Source organism: Microcaecilia unicolor, chromosome 4 (assembly GCF_901765095.1).
Source record: "Microcaecilia unicolor chromosome 4, aMicUni1.1, whole genome shotgun sequence".
NCBI lineage: Eukaryota > Metazoa > Chordata > Amphibia > Gymnophiona > Siphonopidae > Microcaecilia > Microcaecilia unicolor.
Window position 1 is genome coordinate 5,894,319 of NC_044034.1, and position 19,417 is coordinate 5,913,735.

At 42.6% G+C, this 19,417-nt stretch overlaps 1 protein-coding gene across 2 annotated transcripts in view; it reads right to left on the reverse strand.

The window, feature by feature from the left end:
* Positions 1-19,417, reverse strand: part of NUP98 (nucleoporin 98) — a 215,734-nt gene that overhangs the window by 61,619 nt on the left and 134,698 nt on the right. For both annotated transcript variants that reach the window (XM_030199826.1, XM_030199825.1), the window contains exons 19-20: positions 11,212-11,389; positions 2,550-2,702 (exon numbers count right to left, since the gene is read on the reverse strand). In XM_030199826.1, the coding sequence (XP_030055686.1) occupies positions 2,550-2,702; positions 11,212-11,389 (331 nt within the window). The remainder of the gene's footprint in view (positions 1-2,549; positions 2,703-11,211; positions 11,390-19,417) is intronic.

The following is a 19,417-nucleotide window of genomic DNA, read 5'->3' on the forward strand; positions in this document are numbered from 1 at the left end:
TTTATAGTCATTAACCCTCCAAATCTCCTTCAGAGGAGACAAAACATGTTTTGCTAGTTCCATGTTTACATGTAATTTGCCCCTAAGTTATAGTTCTTCAAACAGAACTTCTAGAGATCCGACACCACCACTTTCCTACAGTGGACTGTACCAATTCATAGGATGTCATTTGCTGTGTGACATGTTGGGTGCAGCCAGGCCAGTGAGTAAATGGCAAACTATACCATACGTGACCTTCTCTGGGAAAAGGTGACTAAAGTAGCAGATCCAAAATGTTGAGAACGACCAACGTTTTCATGTCATGTGTCCAATAAGCAGTCTGCAAAAGATGCATGTTTGAACTTCTAACTTTATTTTTTTTAATTTTATTTTTTACCTTTGAAACAGAAGTCTTGAATAAAAAAAAAAACAAAAATTAACCCCCCCCCAGACTACACCTCCTAACTTTTTTACTTTTTGCTGTATTACAAATTGTTTGCTCCAACAGAATTAAAGCCTCATTTTTTTGTTTCTGGCGACTTTAGCCATCTTTTCCCAGAGATGCTCACATATGCAGGTATCACATTCTTTGAGACCAGGTCTGGCTGTGGAGAAATTTAAACAGTTTCAAATACCTCTCCTACCTTGGTTAACGCTCTGAAGCAGAGATGTATGAAAATATATCTTTAATATCAGACCCCAGCTAGCAAGAAGCAACTCAAATATGAACCCAAGTGCAGCCCATTTAACATCATTTAGTGCTCTTCAGAGAAAGATACCATATCTTAATTTAAATTGTTCACATCAACAAAAACAAGTGTGTTAACACTACACATCCAGTAAAATTCTTTATTACTTTATTAAGAATCTTCTTGGTACTATGCAAGAGCTTAGAGAGCTAGTTTACATAGATAGAAATATTCCAACAGTTAAAAATTCTGCCAGTAAATACATGCAAACCTAGTTACTCCTAGAGGAAGTATGAATGTTTTACACTGCCCAGAGGATGAAACTCCCACAGACACAGCTGACTGCTCACTCACTGGCACAGTGGAAGGTGCTCAAGATCAGATTTCCAGCCATCTGGTACTCCTATGCTGCTTCAAGGCAATGCAGTTTTACTTGGCAATGAGAGGCATGTCAGAAGCCTCTGGAAGTTCTCCTGTCAGGCAGCCAGTGATCTCTAGACATCACCTTTTATGAGCTACGTTTATTCTTATGGCGCTGTATATGTCTATTTACCTGATTGAGCCCATAGTTAAAGCATCCTTTAAGCTCCACCTCTCAGTGGGATTCTGATAAAATGGCCATTTTGACTTTTTGGAAGGTAACCCCTTGCATTTAGCTACATCTGCCATTATGAATTAAATTAAATCCGAACTCTGCGGACATCACACTGATGTATGTAGCGTACAATACTGTATAAATTACTGGTAACACCCCTAGTTGTCTTAGGAAAGAGAATTCTTCATAAAAGGCAGGATAACATGTGTTCCAATAAGACAAACACAAAAGAAAATTTAACACAGAAAATGAAGAAAGATGATCCAACATAGTGATCTTTCTGGAAGGTCCTACGCCTGTGTCTACATAGTCCAAAACCCTGTTTACCACATATACCTGCCAAGTCTATAAAGCTTTGGTTTGTTGCATACTTAGAGCTCTCCACCTCCTTTCATTAGTTATTTCATTAAAAGACACACTCCCTCTCCCCCACTCCCACCATACACTCTGGTTAAAAGGTTTTCCTTCTCTAAAGCTAATGGCATAATTCCTGTACCTTTAACAGCCCCTATGAATAGTTTCAATGTGTGTCATGCAATGAGTTCATATTTTCAAAAACTCTTTATTTTGGTAAAACTAGAAGCTGTCTTCACAAAGAGCCACTTAGACTTCTAGGATGAAACAGCCAAGTGAACTAAAGTCTTAGCACTGCCGACATGGTTTCTACACAATCCTCTGCCTTCTCCCTATTCATTTCCATCTACCTCACTGGTCTCTGTAACCTGACTGATGTTCAACTTCTGCGCAAGGAAACAGAAGAAACCAAGCTGTTGTCAAATAAACAGACCAAGTTCTGCAGAAGGGAACGCTACAAAAAGCAATATGCAGCCACCTCTAGATGTATCCCCTAGATCCTTCTTAGGCTGGTCACTACCAAACTTCTTAATAGCAGGCATCAAGTTCTGCTCCAACCCAAGGAACAGCAGCACATAATCTGAGGACACGTCATGGAGTCAAACTCCAATTTCCTACTGGGGACCACAGAACACATCAGCTTTCTTATACTCAGATAGGAATCAAATTAAGAGTATATAAAGAAATGATCACAAGCTGTAGGCTGGACAGGAGGACTGAGAGGAGGAAAGACCTTGATTAGCAGATACTCTTAACCTCAGGAGAGTAGATACACCTTAAACTCTACCCTAAGAGCACAGTGGTGGTGGTAATTTGCCAACAACATGGCGGAACGGCATCTGTATTGCACGCATTCCATTTCTTCGCTAAGCTGCTCTTTTCTAAGACGTCACAGTTGTAGGCTCCAGTCAACAGCAGTGGCCTAATTCTACCTGAGATGGTGGGCTTGCAACGACCATCTGCTGCTGAACCTGCTGTCCCACTGGCAGTACTGGGGCCACTTTCTGCTTCTTTGCATCCACCTGCGAAGTCTGTTCATCTTCCTCATCAGAATCTTGTAGACCGTACTTTGAAAAGTGTGCCACCTGTCCAAGGAAGAAAATTCAGAATCATTACACAACATGCACACACAGGAATATTTCATTTCAGAGACCTCCATGACCAAGTTTAAGCAAAGCATATTGTTTTCATACAGGCATTTGGTACTCAGTTGTCTGGGTTGTTATGAGGTGGGTTATTTTCTCCTGATTTTACTCTTTTCACTTACTGTCCTGTTATCTTTTCTTTATCTGGTGTGAATGTTTTCTGTCTTATATTGATTTTGGAGTCCTTTTCCTTCTACAGTTTTTAAGTCTGTAAATTGTTGTGACCTGCCAGACTGGTATAGCAAATTTTAAAACAAACATTTGCTCTACCTCCCTCCTCCATTAAAATACAAACTGCATCAATGCCAGTCCCCAACTTGCTCAAATGAGCTCCTAGCATTAGCCATTGATACAGAACCCCAAAAGAAGCAGCTGTTCACTGCAAAAGGCATATTAACTATCAACGCACAACTGCCACACTTCAAAGTTTAAAAAGTCAAACTGTTAGCTCCACATTTCTTTAAAAACGATTATGAAGAAAATGCAAAGTTTTTCTAGTTCAACTCTTATATTAATTTTATGCCATATAACAATTATTTTGTGTCTTCAGGGATACAAACAACAGAAACAGAATACAAACAAAATCAGTTAGGAACTAAACATCACAATAACAGCATCACCCAAATCCCACTCCACAAGGGGATCCATCACAACAACTATCATTGATTCAGAAATTGATGCAGTGGTGACCATAACACACTACGAATACCAAAGGAGTAGAGGATGACTCACGACTTCCACACGTAAATGGAGAACTTTTTTTTTAATCTCTCTATTAAATTTTTGTATAAACAATACAAATTGCTTTTTATATCATTACAAGTCATACCTTAACACTTAGGTACAATGTTAAACATACCAGAAAGGCTGCCTCCCCCTCCCATGACCCCCATAACAAAGGGTTTCAATATAACCATTCAGGTGTTCCATTGCTCAAGAATGTCTCTGCTCTTGCCATTTAACATAGATGTCCCAGGAGCAAATGAACAACAGCCGTCTACTTCGTCTCAGAGCTGTAAAACGCAACATCCGACACATATCGTCCACTTTAGCAAGCACCTGGTGATTTTGACGCTTCCATTTTTAGATCATTTCCAATGGCAATTTCTACAATTTGAGAAGGGCAGATCAAGAGCTTATTTGTGCATTTTTGTGAAAGTTTAAAAATTGGGTCGTTCAGGGTAAAACTGCAATTATTTTGAGTTATTTTTGAGAACCAAATTTATTTAGTGAACAAACTCATTCGAAACACTGATGTTCAGAAATGCAGGATTTTTTTAAAAATTAGTTTTAAGTTCTTACTCAGCTGGATCCTTTGACCTTTTTAGCAGCTCTCATAAGCTTGCTTGCACATCATGTTAGGCTGTTTTGTTTGTTTGGTGAAACTTAAGTGCACAACCTGCTGGCTGTAAGTTGCTTCTAAGCCTGCTGATAAGGTTATATAATTTTTACTTAATCTGTGACTTTGGATTTTAGATCTGCCAATTTGTTTTTACTAGAGAGAAACAAGTGTGAATTGATTCCCCTCTAGGTAGGTGCCATCATCTACTTGATTAAATTCACTGTTTGACTTAGATCCTTTACAAAGAATCCCACTGCATGAAACACCAACATGTACAGCTCTAGTAAGGCACTGTGAAGACATCTGCTATTATATAAGCATGCAGACACTAGACATAGCTGTAATATTCACATGTCTCTGTCACCCATATCTTTGGCAGTATTCTTGAAAGATCCATGATTGTATAGCAAATGTTTGTGTATTTTAACTTTTTAAGCAGTCAACATTATTTTTATTAATGTATACTTTATGAAGAATTTGAATGTATTGCTGAGTCAAGTTTTGAATATAGAAAGTGAAGATACTTACCTGTAGCAGGTATTCTCCAAGGATAGCAGGTTAATAATCCTCACGTGGGATGGTGATCCATGCCAGCCCGGGAACCGGTATTTGAAATACCAAAAAATTTTGCTAGAGAGAGACTTCCGAGTGCACCGTTTGTCAGACTGCACATGCGCCAAGTGCTTTCCAGCCTGCCGCGCAGCCACGCTCCTCAGTTACATGAACAGTAAAAAGAGAGATAGAGACAAATCCAAGGGGAGGTGGATGGGTTTGTGAGGATTATCAAGCCTGCTGTCCTCGGAGAATATCTGCTACAGGTAAGTATCTTCGCTTTCTCTAAGGACAAGGCTGAATAATCCTCACAAGTGGAGTATCCCTAGCATACAGGCTCACTCAGAACAACAACCGTTGGTCAACTGGGCCTCACAACGACAAGCACGTAGTATAGATTAACCTGAAACTATATACAAACTAACTGAAAGTGTAGCCTGGAGCAGAATATAATAGGCCTGGGGGTGGAGTTGGAATCACGAACAGATTCTGCAGCACTGACTGCCCAAACCGACTGTCGCGTCGGGTATCCTGCTCAAGGCAGTAGTGAGATGTGAATGTGTGGACTGAAAACCACGTTGCAGCCTTGCAAATCTCTTCGATGGAGGCAGAATTTAAGTGAGCCACCAACGCAGCCATAGCTCTGACATTGTGAGCCATGACATGGCCCTCTAAAGTCAGCCCAGCCTGGGCATAAGTGAAGGAAATGCAGTTTGCTAGCCAACTGGAAGATGTGCATTTACCGATGGCAACTCCCCTCCTGTTGGGATCAAAAGCAACAAACAACTGGGCGGACTGTCTGAAGGGCTTCGTCCGCTCCATGTAAAAGTTCAATGCTCTCTTGCAGTACAAGGTGTACAAGCTGCTTTCGCCAGGGTGGGAATGAGGATGGGGAAAATAATGTTGGCAAAACAATCAACTGGTTCAGATGGAACGCCGACACCACCTTCGGCAGGAACTTAGGGTGCTTGCGAAGGACTACTCTGTTTTGATGAAACTTAGTATAAGGTGCATCCACTACTAAGACCTGAAGCTCACTGACCCTACGAGCTGAAGTAACAGCCACCAAGAAAAGGACCTTCTAGGTCAAGTACTTCAGATGGCAGGAATTCAGTGGCTCAAAAGGAGCTTTCATCAGCTGGGTGTGAACGACATTGAGATCCCATGACACTGGCAGAGGTATGACAGGGGGCTTTGACAAAAGCAAACTTCTCATGAAGTGAAAAACTAAAGGCTGTCCAGAGATAGGCTTACCTTCTACATGCTGATAAGCACTAATTGCACTAAGGTGAACCCTTATGGAGTTGGTCTTGAGACCACATTCTGACAAGTGTAGAAGGTACTCAAGCAGGGTCTGTGTAGGAAAAGAAAGGGGATCTATGGCCCTGCTGTCACACCAGATGGCAAACCTCTTCCATTTAAAAAGAGTTACACCTCTTTGTGAAATCTTTCCTGGAAGCAAGACTCAGGAGACACACTCTGAAAGACCCAAGGAAGCGAATTCTATGCTTTCAACATCCAGGCCATGAGAGCCAGAAACTGGAGGTTGGAATGCAGAAGCAATCTCTCGTTCTGAGTAATGAGGGTCGGGAAACACTCCAATCTCCACGGTTCTTCAGAGGACAACTCCAGAAGAAGAGGGAACCAAATCTGGCACGGCCAAGACGGCACAATCAGGATCATGGTTCGCAGTCTTGCTTGAGTTTCAGCAAAGTCTTCCCCACCCAGAGGTATGGGAGGATACAAATACAGAAGGCCTGTTACCCAATGTAGGAGAAAGGTATCTGATGCTAGTCCGCCATGGGTCTGAAGCCTGGAACAGAACTGAGGGACCTTGTGATTTAGTTGAGTGGCAAAGAGATCAACCAAGGGGGTGCCCCACACTCAGAAGATCTCACGGGCCACGCCCATGTTTAGAGACCACTCGTGAAGTTGCATTATCCTGCTCAGTCTGTCGGCCAGACTGTTGTTTACGCCTGCCAGATGATAAGCGTGGAGAAACATGCTGTGACGGCGCGCCAAAGACACATCTGGATGGCCTCCTGACACAGAGGGCAAGAACCGGTGCCCCCTTGCTTGTTGGTGTATTACATCGCACCTGATTGTCTGTTTGAATCAAGATCATTTGGTTGGATAGCCGATCTCTAAAAGCCTTCAGAGCGTTTCAGATAGCTCGGAGCTCCAGAAGGTTGATCTGACGATCTGTTTCCTGGGGGGGACCAGGCCCCCTGGGTGTGAAGCCCATCTACGTGAGCTCCTCATCCCAGGAGATATGCATGTCGTCAGCACTTTTTGTGGCTGAGGAACTTAAGAATGAACGTCCCATGGTCAAATTGTATCGAATCGAACACCAGAGAAGTGAATTTAGAAAATCAGTGGTGAGGTAGATGACATCTTCTAGATTCCCTGTGGCCCGATACCACTGAGAAGCTAGGGTCCATTGAGCACATCTCATGTGCAAATGTGCCATGGGCGTAACGAACTGTGGAGCAAGAGTCACAACATCTGCCGAGCTCTGACTTGCTGTGACGCTCAAACCTTGGACACCAGGGACAGAAGGTTGTCTGCCCGCGCCTTGGGAAGATAGGCTCGAACCGTTCTCATGTCAAGCAATGATACAATGAACTCCAATTTCTGAACCAGAGAGAGAGAGAGACTTGGGATAATTTATTACGAATCTCAGTAGTTCCAGCTCCTGAATAGTCTTCCACATAGACTCCTGAGCACCATCCTCCGAGGTGCTCTTCACCAGCCAATCATCAAGATAAGGGAATACATGGACTCCCAACCTTCGTAGCTACGCTGCAACTACTGCTAGGCATTTGTGAATATTCTAGGATCTGACGCTAGGCCAAAGGGTAGCATGCGGAACTGGAAGTGCTGCATTCCCAGCCGAAACCGAAGATACTTCCTGTGAGCTGGAAGTATCGGGATGTGCATATAAGCATCCTTCAAGTCCAGAGAGCATAGCCAATCATTTTCCTGAATTATGGAAAGAAGGGTGCAAGGTCCTAGCTTCTCTACCTGGGGGCGCTGAAGAGTAGTCTCTAGTACTCTTGGCTCTTGAGGACGGAGCCCACCACCATGGAGTTGTGGGGTAACTGACACCTCATCAACCCAGGCTCCCCCTGGATCAGATAATGGGATTCTGTCTTCTTCGGGACAATGGGGACAGAGGGGACGACTAGTTTTGCATAAGGACTTCCCTTAGTACATTATGCAAAGGAGCTGTCACTGCCTCTTTAAGTGGAAAGGTGTAGTCCAGGACCTCGAGCATCTCATCCCTGGGCTCATCCTCCACGTCCACGGGGAATGGAATGACCTGAGCCATTTCCCACACAAAAGATAAGGAGGAGAGACTCTTAGGAGGAGACAGACTCTTTTCAGGTGGAGAGGGTTCAGAGGGAATCCCAAAGGACTCATCTGAGGAGAAGTACCTGGGATCTTCTTCTGAGTCCCACAAGCGTTCTTCCTCAATGTCGGACAGCACTTCTCTTAGGGACTTCTGAGACTGAACCTGCCTCAACACCAAAGACCTGTGGTCTCAATGGTAATGTTGAGGAGGCAACTCCCGCATGGACTGCGGTGAAGCTTCCTCCATTGATGTCAATGGGTAGTCGACCTGGGTGGCAGCCGATACCAGAGCCACAAGTGGCACAGAGTTTGGAGATCTCACCGTGGGTGGAGGTCAAGACATAGCTGCAACAGACAGCAAAGCAGGCGTAAGCACCCCCGATGCCAATGCAGTGTGGCGCAGCAGTCCTTCCAGAAGCTCTGGAAGCAAGGCCTGAATCCAATCGCTGAGAGCCACAATAAGTACAGGTTGTGTGGCCGGTGGAGCAGTCGATGGCAGAGCTGCCTGGGGTGCAGGAGTAGGAACTAGACTGCTGGGAGACCTACGCGTCGGCACCACTTGTATGGAGGGGGAGCGATCCTCCTGATGTCGATGCTTCTCGAATGCCGAAGTCCTCGGAGCCCCTGGCACCATGTGTTGAGGGAGAACGGAGTCTGTGCTTCTAAGCCTTCACGCAATGCACCTCACCGAGACTCGGTGCCAAGGACGATGTCGAATCCCCATGTGTCCTCGGGGTCAGGTCTGACGATGGACGGTCCTGGGGGGCCTGCATAGCAGGCCTTGAGGCAGGTGGAGACCCACTCAATGCCTCGCTGCTCCCAGTGTGACGTGGTCTCTCAGCAGCCATGTGTACCTCTATTCCTGACGTTGATGCCTCCTTCGATGCAGACACCGCCAACCTCAATACTGATGTTGATGGACCAGACCGAGTCCCCAAAAGTTTTTCTCTCTGGGTTTCTTGAGCCAGTTGAGTTCTTCTCTTCATAAGAAGACAAAGGACACAACAAGTCGGGCTATGGTCGGGCCCAAGGCACTGAATACACCACGAATGGGTATCAGTGCCTGCGATGGTCCGGTTGAACTGAGAACATTTGAAACCACTGGGAGTCTTTGATGACATGGAAGGGAAGACTGCCCTAGCCAAATCAAGACTCGATTGTGCTGAAAAATAAAGCACAAAAAAAAGAGAAGACCTGGCCGAGCAGGCCTAAAAACGGTTGCGACTAAAAAGAAAATAAACTTGACGCGGGTCAAAAGAAAACTTTTTATAACAATACTAAGAAAAAGAAAAAAATACAAACAAGGCACTGAAGGCTCTCCCGGGCGAAGAACAAGCAGAGCCAGAAAAGAACCATCGCTCCTCGCGCAGAAAAAAGTAACTGAGTGTGGCGGGCGGGAAGGCACTCAGCGCATGCGCAGTCTGATGCGCGGCACGCTCAGAAGGCTCTAACAAAATGTTTTGCTATTTCAAATGCCTGTTCCCAGGCCGGCGCAGATCACCGACCTACTTGTGAGGATTATTCAGCCTGCTTGTCCTCGGAGAAGAGTTATTACGCAAGCATGTGAATATTTTTTTTTACATTTTGTGATTACACTAATGTATATTGTACATTTAAGTTTTTATGTATGATTATTTTTTAGCTATGATTTTATAATGTATTATGAGTTGTTTTTATCTTATGTGTTTAGTGAATGTTTATTTTTATGTCTTACAGCTGCCCTGGACACAGCCATATAGGCAAAACATGGCCACGTCAGGCTCTATAAACATTTGTCCATTAAAGTTTTGTAATTTACTTCTACTAAGTCTATGTCATCTATTTCTATTTCATTCCTTTATATCTCACCTAAATCAACTTAGAATAAAAGTGGGTTACATCCATAAAAACTAATATAATACCAAACATATATTACTAATCTTCCATATATTTGTTAAATAGGTAAGTTTTCAGTGCTTTCCTAAACATCATAATTAGGAAGTATCCATATTTGAACTGGAATATCCTACTGGATTGATAGTTAAATGAGCTTTCATGAATGCATTTAAATGAACCTGAGAAACAGAAGGACTACCCAGTCTTAATAAAGACCTAAAGCGAGAGGCAGAGTGAACAGTAGGAAAAGTAACTAACTGAATAACTTTAGGGCAACATCCATTGATTATTTTTTTTTTTAATTATTATTATTTTATTTAATTATTTAAATTTTCCAATATATCACCACTTAAAGTGAATATCCAATCGGCATTATTTAACATTAGGAAACAAAAATGATAAGTATATATCCTTACAGCCCATTTGTCCACAAGTTAAAGAAATTTGATTCCAAGATTAAGGAAATTAAAAAAGAAAAAGAAATACAAAAATTAATAATCAAGAGATGCTTCCTCTGGTTCAGACCCCAGCCTGCTAAATTAGGGAAGGTTTACTATATTCACATCAACTCTTGCATCAATAAACTCTTTCAACTGTTTTGGATCTACAAACTGAAAATGTTTACCCTCAAGCATCACATTACAAAAACAAGGAAATAGCAAAACAAAATTTGCTCCCAATGCCACCACCCTGGGGTGAAGTTCCAAAAAGGCCCTTCGTCTCATCTGTGTAGGCCGTGAGAGATCTGGAAAGATACGGACCTTTGAGCCCAAAAACAGATTTTCTAAGTGTCTCAATGAAAGCTGTAGTACGGCATTCCTATCAGGCTCCAACGCAAAAGTGGCAAGCACAGTTAACCTCTGAGTAACTATTTCTAATGAGCTTTCTAGGAATGAGGTAAGATTCATTCCCTCCCCTATTACGGGGGGATTTCCCACCACCACTCCAGTACTCCCGATGTAATAAGCCCATGTAATGGGAGGGAGTGAGTCCTTGTCCATTCCCAGGATGTCCACCAAATATTTTTTGACCATCTCCAAAGGAGAAATTAACGGTGATTTGGGAAAATTAAGAAACCTAAGGTTAATCCATTGATTATTTTAAAGACCCAACATGCTACCTTAAATTAAATGCAAGCATCAATCAGCAGCCAATTCAAGTCCCTCAACAATGGGATCACACAGTCAAATTTTACAGCCAAATATCAATTTGTGATCTATTGTGTGCACATCACTCAGCTCTGAAGATTCCTGTCTCCCACTGTTCCCAGTTCATCTGAGGCACAATGTCTTACTTGGCAAATAGCCAGCATGCAACTAGCATTACCTTGAACACCCAAGAGCCCGTCTCAGGGCGGTAATCTTTGAAGCAGGCCCCCTGCTTGCGAGACACGGCCTCCAGTCTACTTTCATAGGACATCTCTGCAAGTCGCTCTGGACTTTTAATCAAGCAACGAGTGGTTTTATCCATTGGCCAAACACCATCCAGAGTTACTTCAGCTCGCCTATTAAAGGAAATAAACTGTGTTAACACAATTTACAGCTAGTATTATAACTAAACAGAGAGAGGTATTTCTCTGGTAAAATATATCCCCTATGACTAAAATCATGAGACTTCACTACAATGCACCTTCTATTACATTACAATCAGCATTTATAGGCCGCACATACCAGAAATGAGTTCAGTGCAGCTCATATACCAAGAGCAGGGAAAACCTTAGATGAGTGGCTCCCAAACCTGGTCCCGGATGCACCCCAGCCAGTCAGGATTTTGGGATATCCACCATGAATATTCATGAGAGAGATTTGAATGCACTGCCTCCACTAGGAATTGAAGAAAATAGGTTTACATTTTCATGGTAATAACTGATTTATAATAAAGATGAACAAAAGGTTTGTAAGAATTTGAAAACCAATATAAGATATTAGAGTGGTTACTTGGTGGTAAAATAGTAATATATTGTGTAACCTCTATATAGGGAGAGAGCTCAGGAGGTGATGAATATTCATGGTGGATAGCCCAAAACCCTGACTGGCTAGGGTGCCTCCGGGACCAGGTTTGGGAACCACTACCCTAGACCATACAATATTAACACTTTAAAATTAAACCTTATTCTTGATACTACAAATTTGTGAAACAGTCAAGTTAATTTTCAATAACTTGCATAATTAGTTTCAAAACGTACATTCACAGGCAAGCTGTTCCATCATTTTGCTGCTTGGTATGAAAATAAAATCCTGATATAATACCCTGGGGCAAAGGAAATTAAAGTGACAATATCCTGGGGCAAAGGAAATTGAAGTGACAAATGTTGATACGTTGAAACCTTCTGCTCAGGGTGTTACAGCGGCTAAGAAAGCAAACAGAATGTTAGGTATTATTAGGAAAGGAATGGAAAACAAAAATGAGGATGTTATAATGCCTTTGTATCGCTCCATGGTGCGACCACACCTCTAATAGTGTTCAATTCTGGTCACCGCATCTCAAAAAAGATACAGTGGAATTAGAAAAGGAACAGAGAAGGGCGACAAAAACGATAAAGGGGATGGAAAGACTTCCCTATGAGGAAAGGCTAAAGTGGCTAGGGAGCAAACATGGCTGAGGGTAGATATGATAGAGGTCTATAAAATAATGAGTGGAGTGGAAAGAGTAGATGTGAAGCGTCTGTTTACTTTTTCCAAAAATACTAGGACTAAGAGGCATTCAATGAAGATAGAAAGTAATAAATTTAAAACGAATTGGAGAAAATGTTTCTTTACTCAATGTGTAATTAAACTCTGGAATTCGTTGCTAGAGAATGTGGCAGGCAGTGAGCTTAGCGGGGTTTAAAAAAAGGTTTGGATGGCTTCCTAAAGGAAAAGTCCATAGACCATTATTAAAATGGACTTGGGGAAAATCCATTGCTTATTTCTGGGATAAGCAGCATAAAATGTTTTGTACTTTTTTGGGATCTTTCCAGGTATTTGTGACCTGGATTTGCCACTGTTGGAAACAAGATGCTGGGCTTGATGGACCTTTGGTCTGTCCCAGTATGCCAATACTTATGTACTTAAATATCTTGAACTGCTTACATAGTTCTTCCTGTGCATAATTAAAGCTGTGTATATCATAAAGGCCATGAAAAGGTGCAAACCAGACATATTTCTAGTTTTAATATAAACTATTTTGCATCTCTTGAGCTGGGAGCAGACTTAAGAGTTGCAAAAGAATTATAAATGTGCTTTTTCTGAAAAACACCTTTCTAAGGCTGTAGAAATTTGTGGTTTGACATTTTGGCCTGTGCTCACTTGTGATAAGTTGGTCAGCAACTAAGCCAGAGACTCCTATGACTAAGGACACCTGGAGGCATATTTTCAAAGCACTTAGCTTTCCAAAGTTCCATAGGTTTCTATGGAACTTTGGAAGGCTAAGTGCTTTGAAAATATGCCTCCTGCTGTATCCATATAAACAATCAGAAGGAGAAGTGAGTGGTGGAGGGGGCTGGTATGATGTCTGTGCATACCAAAGACATAAGTCAACCTATAGCAAATAAAAATTTATGCTTAAGTGCATGAGAGGCCCCAACTGCCAATGTAATAAGGGAGGAGTGGAGGAGTGGCCTAGTGGTTAGGGTGGTGGACTTTGGTCCTGGGGAACTGAGGAACTGAGTTCGATTCCCAGCACAGGCAGCTCCTTGTGACTCTGGGCAAGTCACTTAACCCGCCATTGCCTGCCGCATTGAGCCTGCCATGAGTGGGAAAGTGCGGGGCACAAATGTAACAAAATAAAATGATAAGACTTTGATGGAACATGAGACGTCATGACAGGAAACAGAATATTCTGGAAAATGCATATTCATTAGGTAGGAAGGGTAATTATAATTAAGATAATGAAGAAAGGAAGAAAAAAGTATTTAACAGGAAAAAGAACTGAGGATTGAGAGCTTCAATGTGCCTACACTAGCAGGTGGACATATTGACAGCTCCCTGGGAAAACTCTGTTTTTATTTGCTACATATTATACTGTATTGGGAGTTTATTTGTTACTATTTCAATAATTACTGACTGGCTTCTTTGACAATTTGAATAAACATTTATTATGTCTAATACTTAGTAGCCAGAGTTTTTCTTGCCTGGAATTCTGCCTGGGGGAGTAAAGATTACCTCCTTCAGAAGGTTACTTCTGTCCCAGAGGCAAGACAGAAGGTGAACAGTTGCCATATACTGTGGAACTTGGCCATATATAATTAAGAACACAAAGCAACACAACTTAAAAATTGAACAGGCCTCAACTGGCAAACCAATGTACCTTAAAAATCAGTGGCATAGCACTTTCAAATCTAAAAGATCTGCATATTAGCCAAGCCACTGTGTTCTGCAATATCTGCAATCTATGGTGAATTGACATACTACAACCAACATATATAATGTTGCAATAATCCAAATGCCCCATTAATAGAATTTGTACAATTGAAAGACTTTAGCCTCAAAGCAAGATCTTATACGTCTTAACTTCATTAGCCTAAATACTTTAGTAAATTTCACATGAGAGTCAAGGGTTGGATGACTATTCATTTTAAAGACCCAACATGCTACTGTAAATTAAATGCAAGCATCAATCGGCAGCCAATTCAAGTCCCTCAACAACGGGATCACATGGTCAAATTTTACAGACAAATATCAATTTATGATCTATTGTGTGCACATCACTCAGCTCCACTGTTCCCAGTGGGACCATTAAGTATAACATCATTAGCTGAGCACATTCGATGAGGAGGACTAAGAAGAAGAAATTTAGTCTTTTCAGTGTTCAATTTTAGTTTAGATGACATAGTCCAGACTTACAAACATTTCAATACTAGTTTAACCTTTAGGGTAATATCTGAAATTTCTCCACCAAATGGGATGTGGATTGTTATATCATCTGCATAGATAAATGGGTATAAACTCAATGCCTCCAGTTTTGATCCCAGAGAAACCAACAATATATTAAATAAAATAAGGGACAATGGGGAACTCTGAGGCACATCACATTTAGGAGACCATTCTTCAGATAATTCACACTTCATTTTCACTTGATAAGATCTATTAACCAGAAAACCTCTGAATCACTTTAATACTGCTTCTGTTATACCATAACAGCCCATGGTATTAACAGTATTTCATGATCTACCAGATCAAATGCACTAAACATGTCAAACTGCAACAGCAATACTCTTACCCAAGACGATTCCCCAATATCAGATATCAACAACACTTCTGAAACCTGATAGCGACAAAGTGCTGGAATAATCCCAGCTTTATAAAAACATTTTCCTGATTTTGTACAATAAACTGGAGATTAAATCTTGCATATTTACCACAATGTTTGCTGTTCATGTATGAAGTCTAAAAAATAAATAAATAAAAAACCACCACTGCTCCCAAATCTCTATTTCCAGCTGATTTATAGTAGTAGTAGTAATATACAGTATTTTGTAGTCATAGTAACATATAGTAGCATGGTAGATGACGGCAGAAAAAGACCTGCACGGTCCATCCCGTCTGCCCAACAAGATAACTCATACAGTGGGGGAAATAAGTATTTGATCCCTTGCTGATTTTGTAAGTTTGCCCACTGACAAAGACATGAGCAGCCCATAATTGAAGGGTAGGTTATTGGTAACAGTGAGAGATAGCACATCACAAATTAAATCCGGAAAATCACATTGTGGAAAGTATATGAATTTATTTGCATTCTGCAGAGGGAAATAAGTATTTGATCCCCCACCAACCAGTAAGAGATCTGGCCCCTACAGACCAGGTAGATGCTCCAAATCAACTCGTTACCTGCATGACAGACAGCTGTCGGCAATGGTCACCTGTATGAAAGACACCTGTCCACAGACTCAGTGAATCAGTCAGACTCTAACCTCTACAAAATGGCCAAGAGCAAGGAGCTGTCTAAGGATGTCAGGGACAAGATCATACACCTGCACAAGGCTGGAATGGGCTACAAAACCATCAGTAAGACGCTGGGCGAGAAGGAGACAACTGTTGGTGCCATAGTAAGAAAATGGAAGAAGTACAAAATGACTGTCAATCGACAAAGATCTGGGGCTCCACGCAAAATCTCACCTCGTGGGGTATCCTTGATCATGAGGAAGGTTAGAAATCAGCCTACAACTACAAGGGGGGAACTTGTCAATGATCTCAAGGCAGCTGGGACCACTGTCACCACGAAAACCATTGGTAACACATTACAACATAACGGATTGCAATCCTGCAGTGCCCGCAAGGTCCCCCTGCTCCGGAAGGCACATGTGACGGCCCGTCTGAAGTTTGCCAGTGAACACCTGGATGATGCCGAGAGTGATTGGGAGAAGGTGCTGTGGTCAGATGAGACAAAAATTGAGCTCTTTGGCATGAACTCAACTCGCCGTGTTTGGAGGAAGAGAAATGCTGCCTATGACCCAAAGAACACCGTCCCCACTGTCAAGCATGGAGGTGGAAATGTTATGTTTTGGGGGTATTTCTCTGCTAAGGGCACAGGACTACTTCACCGCATCAATGGGAGAATGGATGGGGCCATGTACCGTACAATTCTGAGTGACAACCTCCTTCCCTCCGCCAGGGCCTTAAAAATGGGTCGTGGCTGGGTCTTCCAGCACGACAATGACCCAAAACATACAGCCAAGGCAACAAAGGAGTGGCTCAGGAAGAAGCACATTAGGGTCATGGAGTGGCCTAGCCAGTCACCAGACCTTAATCCCATTGAAAACTTATGGAGGGAGCTGAAGATGCGAGTTGCCAAGCGACAGCCCAGAACTCTTAATGATTTAGAGATGATCTGCAAAGAGGAGTGGACCAAAATTCCTCCTGACATGTGTGCAAACCTCATCATCAACTACAGAAGACGTCTGACCGCTGTGCTTGCCAACAAGGGTTTTGCCACCAAGTATTAGGTCTTGTTTGCCAGAGGGATTAAATACTTATTTCCCTCTGCAGAATGCAAATAAATTCATATACTTTCCACAATGTGATTTTCCGGATTTAATTTGTGATGTGCTATCTCTCACTGTTACCAATAACCTACCCTTCAATTATGGGCTGCTCATGTCTTTGTCAGTGGGCAAACTTACAAAATCAGCAAGGGATCAAATACTTATTTCCCCCACTGTATGTGCTACTCTTTGTGTATATCTTACCTTGATTTGTAACTGTCATTTTCAGGGCACAGACCGTATAAGTCTGCCCAGCACTATCCCTGCCTCCCACCACCAGCTCTGGCACAGACCGTATAAGTCTGCCCAGCAATATTCCCGCCTCCCAACCACCAGCCCCGCCTCCCAACCACCGGCTCTGGCACAGACCGTATAAGTCTGCCCAGCACTATCCCCGCCTCCCAACCACCAACCCCGCCTCCCACCACTGGCTCAGACCGTATAAGTCTGCCCAGCACTATCCCTGCCTCCCAACCACCAGCCTCGCCTCCCGATCTCAACTAAGCTTCTGAGGATCCATTCCTTCTGCACAGTATTCCTTTATGCTTATCCCACGCATGTTTGAATTCCGTTACCGTTTTCATTTCCACCACCTCCCGCGGGAGGGCATTCCAAGCATCCACTACTCTCTCCGTGAAAAAATACTTCCTGACATTTTTCTTGAGTCTGCCCCCCTTCAATCTCATTTCATGTCCTCTCATTCTTCCGCCTTCGCATCTCGGAAAAGGTTCGTTTGCGGATTAATACCTTTCAAATATTTGAACATCTGTATCATATCACCCCTGTTTCTCCTTTCCTCCAGAGTATACATGTTCAAGTCAGCAAGTCTCTCCTCATACATCTGGAGTATTGTGTTCAGTTTTGGAGGCCGTATCTTGCTAAGGATGTAAAAAGAATCGAAGCGGTGCAAAGAAAAGCTATAAGAAAGGTATGGGATTTGCGTAACAAGACGTATGAGGAGAGACTTGCATCACTTTGCATTTCTTCGCATTGAATTTTAATTGGCAAACCTTAGACCATTCTTCCAGCTTCCTCAGATCCTTTTTCATGTTTTCCACTCCCTCCCGGGTGTCCACTGTTACAGATCTTAGTATCATCCGCAAATAGGCAAACTTTACCTTCTAACTCTTTGGCAATGTCAAATATAGTGAACAGAATCGGCCCCAGCACCGATCCCTGAGGCACTCCACTACTCACCTTTCCCTCCTCCAAGCGAATTCCATTTACCACCACCCTCTGGCGTCTGTCTGTCAACCAGTTCCTATGAGTAATTACTTACCTAGTAACTGTCATTCCAGCCAGATCAGTCCAAATGATGAAATTTATTCTCATCTAATTTCCTTTTCTTGATAAACAGGATAGAGTCGGTCCAGACAGCAGCTAATAAACTGGTCAGTGGCCACTGCCATAAAATGTATTGGGACAAAGATCTCAATACGTATACTTTGGAAGAAAGGCAGGAGACACGGGATACAATGGAGAAGTTTAAACAGCTATTCAGCAATTTTATGGTCATCTAATGCATCCCGTGATGAATACGAATATTGCTCTGGAAATCTGCTGTGATTTTCCTTCATGTTTTTGATGCTGATAAAGATATTTTTTTAAAATACCTATGTGGCATAAAAATCAAAGGATGCAAGTGTCAACTGAAAAGACGCTCTGCAACGAGGCGGCATAGGTTGATTGTGAAAGGGAACGGACTCAAAAGTAACCTGAGAAAATATTTCATGGAAAGGGTAGTGAATTTGTGAAAAGACCTCCCATTGGAGGTGGTGGAAATGAAAATTGTATCCGAATTCAAGAAAGCTTGGGACAAGTATACAGGATCTCTAAGGGAGTGATTTCTAGGAGTAGTTTGACGGTGTTCATTTTGTTATCAATTCACTTGGGCTGCTAGTAGGCCGTGTTTGATAGGGTGCTTAGTAGGATTTTGTTCTTTGGAATGGGGTCTTGTGTGTTTTGGGCTTGTCTTTGGGTTGTTGATATCTATGGTTGATCTGATGTTTCATTTATTGATTAAGCATATAATTTACTCACGGTTAGATATTCAGATATGTTGCCTCAGGGTGCAGAGACTCCGTGGTTCTTAGAGTTGTGTCGGTGGTTGGAGGTAAGAGTTTGGGGATAGAACGTTAAATACTCATATGTGTTGCACCAGGATGCAGAGACTCTGTAGTTCTAAGAGCTGTGTCGGTGGTTAAAGGTATGAATCTGAGGTGAGACTGCTGCGTTGTAGAGGGGAGGGGTTGGTCAAACAGTTATCGCTCGGGACTTGGAGACTGGAGAGGCCCGTCAGGGTGACGTTGCGCTCCAACAGCAAGGGGGAAGACGTCGCGTGGTCGCTCAGCTCTACTGGCGGCCCACCGATGAGGATGTCGGCGGGCTGCCCCCACCGTGGTCGTCGGCGCGCATGGTCCGGAGTGGTCAGCTGACCATGCGTCTTTCCAGTTTCCTTGCTTTTACCATTCTCTGGGAATGAATTCCAGAGTTTATTACATGTTGAATGAATAAATATTTTCTCTGATTTGTTTTAAATTTACTACTTAGTAGCTTCTTTACATGCCACTT